This window comes from Sciurus carolinensis, chromosome 2 (assembly GCF_902686445.1).
Source record: "Sciurus carolinensis chromosome 2, mSciCar1.2, whole genome shotgun sequence".
In the NCBI taxonomy this organism is placed as follows: Eukaryota; Metazoa; Chordata; class Mammalia; order Rodentia; family Sciuridae; genus Sciurus; species Sciurus carolinensis.
In genome coordinates, this window is record NC_062214.1 from 152,964,332 (window position 1) to 152,976,782 (window position 12,451).

At 36.7% G+C, this 12,451-nt stretch overlaps 1 protein-coding gene across 1 annotated transcript in view; it reads left to right on the forward strand.

The window, feature by feature from the left end:
- Positions 1-4,749, forward strand: part of Ptger2 (prostaglandin E receptor 2) — a 41,191-nt gene extending 36,442 nt beyond the window's left edge. The window contains exon 2 of the mRNA XM_047541999.1: positions 4,441-4,749. Within this exon, the coding sequence (XP_047397955.1) occupies positions 4,441-4,467 (27 nt within the window). The 3' untranslated portion in view covers positions 4,468-4,749. The remainder of the gene's footprint in view (positions 1-4,440) is intronic.
- Positions 4,750-12,451: the final 7,702 nt, after the last annotated feature.

Below are 12,451 nucleotides of genomic sequence, written 5' to 3' on the forward strand. Positions count from 1 at the left end.
AGAGACTTGTATGTTTGCCCAGGACAGTGTGTACTGCAATTTACTAAAGGGTACTTCCTGTTCTACAGAGGCCAGCCAAGCAACAAAATCCAGAACAAAAATTGTTACCCCCTCCTGACTCACCCAATATTTTTTTCTAGATCCTGTGTTCGTTTATTTGCCTATTGACTGAAACCTGATAAAAAGCCATACTATTACAGACTGTATCAAACATAGTTTTTAAGATTACCTTTACTATTCTGATCATAACTGGAAAAAAAAGTGATCTCCAACCCATTCGTTTTTCTTTAAACATTTTTTTAGTTGTAGATGGACACAATACCTTGATTTTATTCATTTATTTTTATGTGGTGCTAAGGATCAAACCCAGTGCATCAACATGCTAGGTGAGTGCCCTACCAGTGAGCCACAACCCCAGCCCCCAACCCATTTGTTTCTGAGGCTTTTGCCTGATACCAGCTCATGTTTTCTGAGGAACAACAGGAAAATGTTTCCACTAGCTCATTTAGTAAATGATGTGCTATTGATTTTCTGGACTGCATATTCCAAGTTGACTTTCAGTCTTACAGAAATGACAACTTAACAGCAAAGCTGGCTAAGAGTTTCAGCAGCCCCACAGTTCAGATCTCTTTCTAAGTACGATGTGTCCAGATTGCCTGCCCGCTCAGCGCACAGGAATGCTTCATTTACACGCTACTTTTTTTAACATATAAACACTCCTTCCTAATGCAGGGCTAACTGGAAGAATCCCTGCCTTAGTATTCTTAGGTTTCTTGAAACATGCCCCAAGAGATAAAGCATGGAATTTTGTTTCTAAGAATCGTGGCAATTTATAAATACTGAATGACAGTAAATATGGCATTAAGATGGGTTTCCGGTGGGATTGTGGACATATTTTCATAGCGCTTTTCTCAAATAAAGAGAATAATTGCTCCTCATGCAGAAAACATAATAAAGTTTTTATCTTTTCCCAGATCTATTATTTGGAATTTCCTAAAATACAGCTTCCCTTGTAGAAATATAAACTTCTTGTGGGTGGGGATTTTTTCCTACTTATTTAGCATAGGACCTGGTACCTAGTTGTACCTGTTGTGAAGATAAAATACCAAATAACCACATAGATCATGGATTGCATTATTTAACCAACAAACAAGATGCATGCCTATCTTCTGGTCTTAGAAGATTTAAGAAAAAAAATAAGTAAAAATATTAAAGTTCTAGTCATTCTCAAGCAATAAAACTCCTTTTTCCATATGAACAAATCACAAGTACAGTGACAGTGATTCTGGAAAAGACAAAATTTCATCTAAAATCTGTAATGATAAATAACAGGTTTTTATTGAAGGACAAGGACCAACCAAGATAGTATATATATGTGTTCACATATATACAAAAGAGGAAGCATAAGGTTGTATGACCCAAAATCCTGATTTTGTCTAGCCAGTCATGGGGGAAATCCCTGAACCAAGTTGGTCAGGTCTTATTCTCTTTCTGGCATTTGAAAATGGAACCAAGAAAGTAGAATCAGAATCTGTGGGACCTCACCTACCACATGTCACCTTGGTCGTTCTAGGGAGGCATGTTTTGCCATGAGAACTGAGAGTACAAAAAGTCAGTCATTAGGGAGATATAAATGAGGTGAATGCCATATTAATTTCCTGTTGCTGCTATAGCAAATTACCACAAACTTAGTAGCTTAAATCATGCAAATTTATTATTGTATAATGCAGAAGATCATAAACCTAAAATGGATTGGCAAGCTTGCATTCCTTCTGGAGGCTGTAAGAGAAATTCCATTTCCTTACTTCCCATACCTTCTGGAGGCTGCCAGAATTCCTGGGCATTTGATCACATCACTTCAGCCTCTGCTTACTGTGTCACAACTCCTCTGACTCTGACTCTCTTACCTCCCTTTTATAAAGACTTTGTAATTTATGTTAGGCTCACCTGGATAATTCATGATCATTTTAAGATCTGAAATTCAATCACATCTACAAAGCCTATTTTGCCCTGTTAAATAGCATTTCACAGGTTCCAGGGATTAGGACACATTGCAGGAGTGGAGGGCATTATTCTGCCTCACAGAAATACTGAAAGAGGAACAGAGGCGATGAGTGAAGAAAAGGTCCCACCAGCACTTTGCGTCTTGAAGTGTCAGGGTGTCCTGCATTCCTACCCTTGGGGGCCATGACACACTCTGTCTCTGAGAGAAGTCTCCTGGTTCAGAGCTGCCTGGAGTGCTCTGTGGGGAAGAATTCTGTAAGTTTATTGGATTGAAAGATCAATTTGCAATATCTGCCACGGTGCTAAACAGGAAAGCTGTATGTATGTGTCGCAAAGTTACCGTCTTCGTTCTAAACTAGAAGTGGTAGAATTAACTTGGCTGACTGAAAAGAATAATTTTTTTCCTTATGAAAGTGGAACTTAAACTATCAAAAATTAAATCCTTGTTAATAGTAGAACTTTAACTAAGGAATAGCTGTGTCCCTTAGGAGATTGCCTGTCATATGTAATCACAGGGGGCTGTAAATGGGTTACATTTTATCATGTGCCAGATACCTAGCACTTCGAAGACCAAAAAAAAAAAAAAATCAACTTGACGTTTTACTGTGAACAAAATATGTGTGTTCAGGGTCTTTGAGCACAAACCCAAATGGACTAGAAATCACAGAAGACGCCTCCTCCTTTGCAGGGAGGTCACACCAGGAGGCAATCTGTTCCACTATGCAACACATTTCTCCATGACAGAGCACTTTCTCACAAGAGAAGGGTAATGGTTTCAGGAACTTGAAGCTTTATTATTATTATTATTTTTAGTTGTAGATGGACACAATACCTTGATTTTATTTATTTATTTTTATTGGTTCTGAGGATCGAACCCAGTGCCTCACAGATGCTAGGTGAGTGCTCTACCACTGAGCCACAACCCCAACCCCTTGAAGTTTTATTTCCTGTCACTTCTGTTTAGTACAGTGAGCCAGGAGCTCACTAGTGCTGGATCCTTGGCTTTGCTTTAATAGGGAATTCTGTCCTGAGTGACATTTAACAACTTCACTAGTCACTCACCCCAAAGTTCTCAGTGACTTCATGGTGCTGAAATTATACCCTCATATTCACCCCAGACAGAAACAAAGATAAGAGGACCCGGTCATGGCCCAGAATTTATTAGCAATCAAAGGGAGAGGAGAGGGTAGTGCTACTTTTTTTTTTTTTTTTTTTTTTTAAAGCAGTATCAGGAATTCAGTTTATCTCAGTGCGAACACTAGGAGAGAGCCAAACTAAATACCTTTACAAAAGAGACCTTTTCCTGTGAGGTCCCTTGATGTTCTTTTTGGGAAAAATTCTTTCCTCTTAAGACTTGAGGAAGCATATGCAACGTAATCCCCCACTGTAGTTTTTAAACCTTGTAGAATGAGTGTTTACAAAATAGGATCTTTTACTAGATATTGTAAAAGGGATGTCTGTGAGCATGTTTTGCCAAGAAATTAAAATCTAGCCTTTGCCAAGGAGCATAAATATCCTTGGCAGAATCCAGAGGCTCAGTAGCAAAGATAAAAGGAATCATTCCATTCAACCAATTCCTCACACTTGTTATAAAACATTTGTCTTCCCCTGGGGTGAATTTTCTATCCTAATGCAGTCTGACTCTGACGGGCCTGTGAGATGCTTAGAACCTTCTCTCCACAACTTCAGATATGTACAACCTACGTAGCCTCAATTATTGACCTGAAACATGTTGTCTCTCAGCAAATTGATGTTTCCCTCTAGTTGTGACCAACTTTTAGGAAAGACATTTATATTTTAAGTATGTCATTCTTTTCACTGCTTTGAAATCTGATTTGATTTTCCACAGCTCTCTGGGCTTTAGAGAATTGTCAGTAAGCTGAACAGGATGTCAACGTTTAGATTGATGATTGGTTAACAAATTTCTTAGTTTTACTTTCAGTGAAGCAATTCAGGAACTGCTCATGTGAGTCCTATGGAGTTTTTACAGCTGTCCCCTTAACCCTGCTATTTGCTGCCAAAGACACATCACCCCAGGAGAAAACGGTCACAAGTGGCCTGATTCTCAGCAAAACCTCTCCATTCTTTCTTTTTCCTGTGACACACACCCCAAACCAACTAATCATCAGAAAACTAAAATTTTATACACACTGCAATTTAAGATCTTTTCTTTTTTAAAACTGGTTAAAAAATTAGCATGATTTAAAGGTCATAAAAGTCTAACATTTCAGCAGAGACTTGCGTCAATAGCAGCTACAATTTGATAATGCTTCATGGTAGCTAATTCAATTTACTCTATGTACTTGACAATATCACAGCTGAATTTCTTTTAAAAATAGCCTGTCAAATTTTTAAAATTACTCAACTACCCATTTGTTTAAAACTGTGGTTGTTTGTGTACTTATCACACTTTTCTTTTAAATTATCTTTTCCTAGAGGAGAAGCAGATCAAAGCATTGCTGAAGGAAAACAAATGAGTGAGACATGATCCCTTGTCCTTCAGGAGCTTGGTAAAATTCAAGAGCTGGAAATCCCTACATCAAGAGCTATCCTCATCTTCAAGCGGCCCTCTTTTCCTTCTCTTCTGTTTCTCAGCTACACTTACAAAAACAAAAACAAAACAAACCCCATAAACATTTCTCATGATTTATTCTTTGGCTCTTGTCAAAAGCTTCTATCAAAAAAAAAATTGCTCCAGACCCTTTTTGGAAAAGCATAATCTACATTAAAATCATTCCTATAAATCATAACAATATACAAAAAAAGGCTAATACTTGGAATTTGGGGACCTAGCAGGTGAAGTAGGAAGAAAAGGAGGTCTCTCTTAAGAGAAAGACTGAAGTAGACAATTTGGCAATATTGTAAGACTGTAGCTCACATTTTCAATGAAAGTTGCACACTGCAGATTTCATTTAGATTATAAATTATTTTTAAAAACCAAACATTCTAGTGAAATGTTTTAGTATGTGAATATTATCAAGATCTTTTCCCACATAGCCACAAATGAAAGGGCATGAGCTATCATGGTTCTGCCCATTTCATTACCTGACAAATAATTACACAAACCAGGATTTCTTTTATAAACCAAACAAGTCAATTTTATTCCAGGAAAAAGAAAGTAAAATGGAAACAAGTTGAAGTCTACCATTAAGATTCACAGATGGGCTGGGATTGTAGCTCAGTGGTAGAGCACTTCCTAGCATGTGCAAGGCAATGGGTTCAATTCTCAGCACTGCATACGAATAAATAAATAAAGGTTTATCAACAATCATTGAAAAAATTTTGAAAAAAAAAAAAGATTCTCAGATGAGAAACCACATAAGAGTGACTTCCACTGTTAATAAACTTAATAAACCAAAACTCGGATTTATACAAACAGTAACTTAGGAAACTTCTTTGATAGAATGAAGTAAAATTTCTCTTAAGTGTCCCAACTTTTCTATTCTACCAAGCAGTTTATAAACACAACTTTAGAATTATATATGTTAAGCAAAAACAAAGTAAAATGTAACAGGAAACAGCCTCTCTTATAAGGAAAACACAAATCTTCCAAGATTTTATCAAAAAACTCCCCAGTAAGTCACTCCAGAATGGGAGTTCCTTAGGTCTCCCTCATGTTGATTCCCACTGAAGCTCTGACTCAAGAGTGGATGCACCTCCTCCCCACCCATTCCCTGTTCCCCTTGACCCAGTTGAACTTGATTTAATATTTTCTTTTACACTTGCTTTTTATTTTTTATTGTGGTTTGTATTGGCTTAAAAAAAAAACAAGTGAAGGAGAACATTAAAAAAATTATGGAAAATTCAAATTCTAAAAATAGACACATTTCCAAAGTACGTATTTCTGATTCTAAAATAGCTCCTTCTAACCCTAAAGAACCCATAGAACTTTGTAAGTGCCTTGCCCAGCTTCCATCTCCTCCTTTCCCTGCATTTTTTTCAAGATGGCCAAGAAGTCTTAGAACCTATGTCCATAAAAACCAACCTTACACACCAAGTGGTTTGTAGACAACAAATTTGACCTTTTCCTTAATTTCCTTTCTTTAACTTTCCCTCACCCCTATCCCCTAAATTCTCTACTTAAGCCTTGTTTCCATTTGACAAACACAGATGATTTATAGACATGGTAATTAGAATGAATTATCTACCTCTTTGTAGTTCAAGTTACAGGTTCAATCCCTCTTTGAAGGAAGCTGTGATTCAGTGACAGTTCGCTAAGAATAGACCCAGCTGTGTAATATCTTTGAACTGGACAATGGCCATTGTGTACACACACGATATTATGTCTTGCTTCACACTGCTGCCTTGGAAAGCATAGCTTTCAGGGGGATGCAGTTTTCTCGGGTCATATCCATTCAACCATTCACAACAGTTGAGTAGGTTGAGGACAAAGTGCTTCAAGAATGCAAAGACAACCTAACCACTTGAAAAGCAGAGAGTCATAGGACTGACCATTTGGCTAGCAAAGTGATAAGTGAAAGGAGACACTGGGAAATGAAACCTTGAATTAAACAACCCAGGGCAAACTGGGATTTAACTTCATGCCGTCAATGACTCAATGTGGAATGTTTTCAAATTCCAATCATGGACTTTTATTCATATCTGAAACATAAATTAGTGAAAATAATCCAACGAGAATTAGAAACAAACCCTCAGTAATTAGATCAGGGTTTATATTTTGACTTTTGTAGAAAAACTAGTTTGAGAGTGGAAGTTTCTTATAAGCTAACTCTTAACATATTAACTCAATATCTAGGAGTAGATAGCAGAAACCAAAATTAATGAGAATCCACTTCTTCAGAGGATTTCTTTTTTCCCTTTACCTGTTGACGTCCCATCCACATGGCTCTGAACCCTTGTGACTCTCAGCCTTGGTACTTTCTTATTGACCAAGCCAGAGGTATCAGAGTTAATGACCCTGAGTACCCCTTGATTCATTCCTGGAGTGAAATAGAGATATGTGGGGTTAATAGAAAAGTATCCTAAGTTCTTCTTTCTTCCATTGGTATGACTCTGAGGCAGTTTGTCATCTCTCAAGCTTCCCAGGAGACTTGAGCACTGGTTTCCCACAGTGGTGACTGGACAATATGTCCTCTATAGGTTTTGTTTCCCGGGTCTCACTTGGCCAGTTCCCACTTGGTATTTTTTGGATCATTTCTTCCCAAAGTTATTTACACCCAAATCTTCAGAATCTGTTTCTGGAAGAAATCAAATCAAGACAGGACCTTGACTGAAGACAAAGTTCCCTGTTCTGATGAACCAAAACATGATGTTCATGACAAATTCAGGTAATAAAGTGGCAAAGTGGTACAGATGTACTTTATTCAATCATCTCATACCCAGCATCATGAAGACTTAGTCAGGACTAGAAGTTAGACCAAGGTGGTCAGGTACCAATGTAACTAAGTATTGGATTATAAACATTGATTTTATGCAGTACTGGAGAGCTTGTGAAAAAACATGCACTCTCACTCAACTTTTGTTGAAATTCTTTGAAGGCATTCTTGGGTAACTTGCCAATATATAGCAAAACTCTGAATGTGTGTACAGTAGTCCCTTGGTTTGCATTGTTGTAGTTATCTATGGTCAACATTGACTTGAAACTATTAAACAGAAAATTCCAGAAATAAACAACTCATAAGTTTTAAACTGCATGTCTTTCTGAGTAACATGTTGAAATCTTGCAGTCTTATCTGGGTTATGAATCCTCCTTTTGTTCAGGGTATCTGCACCATATGCACTACCTGCCTGTTAACCAATCAGGTTTCATCTTGGTTACTGAATAGGTAAGGTTCGGTAGATATCCACTGGGAATCTCAGAACATATCCCCTTGTAGATAAAAGGAGACTACTAATCATACCTTTCCTCCAAAATTCCTCTTTTAAGAAATTACTCTGCAGAAATACTTACATATGTATGTCTAAGAATTTTCATCAAAGTATATTAAAAATAACAAAAATAGTGTCCATCAAAAAGAGATAACAAATTTTGGTGCAGTCATGTAACAGAATACTTCATGATCTTTTAAAAATGAGATGAATTTATATATATTGAGGTATAAAATCTCCAACATAAAGAATGAAAAGGTAAATTATGATAGATGGTCTATTTTTTGTTTAAAAAATCATATACAAAGTGAACCAGAACATATGTAAAAATACATTGTATACTAAGGAAGTCTCAATATGATGGAGATGTTAGTTTTAAGTGAATTCACAAATGTAATGCAATCCTGGTTTTAAAAAAATAACATTATTATTTCTTTTCTGGAGCTAGGCAAATTCATTCTAAACTTCTTGCTAAAATTAAATAAATAAACAAGTAAGAATAGTCAAGAGAGCCCTGGAAAAAATGAGCAACTGTTGCGGGTGGAAGATGGGGATGAGATGGAAATGCATTGTGAAATTTGGCTGTGTGGTACTAGTTCAATAGACAGAAGGCATGAGAGAGAGAGAGAGAGAGAGAGAGACAGAGAGAGACAGAGAGAGAGAGAGAGAGAGAGAGAGAGAGAGAGAGAAGACCCCAATAGAACAATAGAATGTACAAAAATAGAGACAAATTGACATGAAAATGTAATAAGTGATATATGTTAGCATTTCAATAAGTGGGGGGAAAGATGGATTTTAACACATTCTTTTTAAGTAACAGAATTTCTAATTTGGAAATTTAAACATGAATAGTCCATTCTTTCTTTCTTTCTTTCTTTTTGCACTGGAGATTGACCCCAGGGGGGCTTTACCAGGGGTGCTACATCCCCAGCCCTTTTTATTTTTATTTTGAGACAGTTCCTCACTAAGTTCCTGAGGCTGACCTAGAATTCGCCATCCTCCAGCCTCAGTCTGAGATTACAAATCCCTGAGTTTACAGGCATGTGCACCATTCCTGGCTCCTATTCTTTTTAATTCACAAATATATTAATGTAGAAATTTTTTAATGAATAAACAAAAATAAAATTGGATTCATATTTCATACCATATACTAGGCTACATTCCAAAAGAATCAAGATTCTAAATGTACAAAATAAACCTACATCAATTTTAAAAGAAAACACCTCAACCAATCATCCCACATGTAGAAATCTATCCCAAAAGGAAAAAAAAAAAAAAAAACTACACACACACACACACATACACACATACACACAGAGTTATTTATGGCTACATTATGAACACTTGGAACAGGCATAGTTTGGTCTCTAAATACCATCCTCACACACCCCCTACTCCCAACCAGGAGGAAAAAAACAGTAAAGGAGGATTCCTTGGAAAATAATTAATTCCATGTTTTCAGAGAAGAAAAAAAGGAAGAGAGAGGGAGGGAAGGAAGGAGGAAAACATATAATATTATTCTGAAATACTTCTTTTATGTCAGAATGTAGTGAAATATTTTAAAGATTAATAGACTCATCTATAAAGGACAAGGAAGCAGGCTTAAATGAGCCTTCCACAGTCTGAGAATCAGAAAGAATTGAGACTGTAATTGATTGAAATCATATTAAACCTAGAAAAACCCAAGAGATTATGATGATACTTTTTTAAAAAGTCCTGTATCCAAACAGAGAAACAACATGTATCCCATTTGTTTACAATAAAAAAAAAAGAAAAGAAAAGAGATCAGGAAAAAAAAAAAAAGTCCTGTATCCATTGGAAATAGCTTGTGCATAACCTCTCTATTTCTATGATGGTAATTAAAGGGGGAAGAATTAGGCATTTATTGTGCCTTTCCTATATAAATTATATTACAAAGTATCCAGATAGCTCTAATTGATGTTGGAAAGTGCTTCATTAAGGGATGCTTTCAGCTAAGTATAAGGAAGGATGATAAAATTCAAAACATCTCTTTTACAATCCCTAATGAAATAATGAAATAATTGATTCAGGCTATGATCATCACCCTCAAAAAAAGGTCATTACAATCAAGAAATTCTCTGTGTGCCAACCACTGGTTACTTGTAAGGGGGCAAGAAAGACTATGTTGGAGACAACAGTCTATCACCTCTAAACACACTGATAAATCATTCTACTAGTAGTAGAACTAGACATTATGTGTCCGTGATACAATCCCAAAGACATGGGACACCTGTGCAGTATTCTTGTCAAAAGGTGATCCCAGATCAAATCAACTGTAAAAAACTATTTCTTAAAGTTGTAAAAACGCAATCAAGAAAAGAACAAATAGGTTGGATATTAAATGGAGACACTATAGTCAACATTTTTAGATACAGTTAGGAAAATGAATGCTTTTTTTTTTTTTTTTGAGCTGTATACTGAAGTATTGCCATGATGTCTAGATTTGCTTTAAATGCTTCAGTTTAAAAAAAGATGAAATTTGGCAAAATGTTAATTACTATTAAATTCAGATGGTAGGTGCTCTCAGTAAGTTCGTTACTATGGTCTATCTTCTGACTGTGCTTGAAATTTTTCAAAAGGAATAAAGAGGGAAATTTTTATTTATTTATTTATTTTAGCTTGTGAGTAAGAAAGAAAAGTTTTCTGTGTGTGGACAGTCTTGCTTTTATTCACTCATTCATTAATCAATCACTGTGACTTGCTGTTTCAGGCTCTCATGGATCCTACATTAGAGCAAAGAAAAAAAGCTTAAACTAGATATGAAATGAATTGTTTAATTGTAGCCATGATGAGATGTCAAAGAAATTCAGCTTGTGGAGGGAGCATCTAATAGCAGGAAATGTGGCGTGGCCTGGTGATGTGATGGTTAAGCCCAATGCAAGACAAATATATTGTTCCCCAAAAGCAAGAGAATCTTAGGATCTCATAAAGAGATGTTGTCACTAAATTATGGGCAAAGGACTTCAAAGTTAGGCACTGGGGACAGCTTCCAGATGGGCCCAGGGGACAATCAGGTAAGGACAGAGTGAGTCTAAAGACACATAATCCCAAGGACCCACAGAGAGGTCTTGTCCTGTGTTCATCTAGCAGGAAGACTGGCTGCTTACCAAGCTGGACCAGACAGAGGAGGCAGGCAGGGAGGGAAGCCAGTTAGGGATTTTCTTCCTGGAATCAGCTGCACTCCATTTTCAGACGAAGAGAACTGACGGACCAGCTGGGAAAAGCTGGGGAGGAGGAGGCTGGGGAAATTAGGCAGTGCTCACCAGAGCACACATAAACTTGGATGAAAGGTCACACTCGAGTTTATTTACAAACAACAGTGCATTACTTGAATTCCCCAAAGCAATACTGTGGAGGAGTAACTCTTAACTAGAAGTCTCTCCATCCTGGAAACTTCAGAGTAATAACAAGGCATCTTGTCTCTTCTGTCCAAAGGAAATATTGGATTGTCTCTTGACTTGGACTAGGTATCCTTGGAATAGCCAAGGTGCAATATGTCTATTTCTTTTCCATTTACAGACACAACAAATGTGGTGAGTCTAAAAGAGACTGTACCAGCTACTTAGCCTTTTTTATTTTTATTTTTTCAAGGAGAAACAAGAATGATACAATTTTCTGAGTGTTAAAGATGAGCTTATTAATAATACATCTTTTCAGTGAGTAATATGGGGTATTACAGCTTTGATATTTAGATATTCCTTGGTTACATAGTTTCATACTTCTAAAATGTCAATTTTGATAATATACCAGAAATCAAATATTTTGCAACAATTTAGATTTAAAATCTAAATTTAGATGTGAATTGACAATGTGTGAGTGGATACATGATTTTTCATAGTTATTTTAAAGCAAAATCTTGGGAGCTCCTCCAAGAAGTTCTGAGTGACAACTTTTTCCCCTCCAGCCTTGCCAGGTGCTTCCCTCCCATTTGCTCTCTACCGTTGAGATACACTGGTCCTTTCCAGCTCTTTGAATGCTTCCAGTTGCTTCCTACTCAAGGGTTCTGCCCTTTCCCATCTACTCAGCAACACCACTTTGCCCCAACATTTGGTTAACCACTCCTAACCAGATAATGTCCATTCAGTCTTTTTATTTTTTACAGACTGCATTTTGATTCATTGTACACAAATGGGGTACATCGTTTTGTTTCTGTGGTTGTACATGATGTAGATTAATACCATTCATGTAATCATACATGTACACAGGGTAATGATGTCTGTCTCAGTTCACCATTTTTCATAACCCCTCCCTCTCATTTCCTTCTGCCTAATCCAAAGTTCCTTCATTCTTCTCTCACTCCCCACCCCTCCCCACACCCCACTATATATCATCATTCACTGATCAGGGAAAATATTTGGCCTTTGGTTTTTTGGGATTGGATTATTTCACTTAGCATGATATTCTCCAATTCCATCCATTTATTTGCAAATGCCATAATATTATTCTTCTTTGGAAAGCAGAGTGGAGAATTCTTAGAAAACTTGGAATGGATCCACCTTTTGACCCAGTTATTCTACTCCTGGGTTTATACCCAAAGGACTTAAAATTAGTATACTACTGTAATGCAGTCACATCAATGTTTATAGCAGCTCAATTC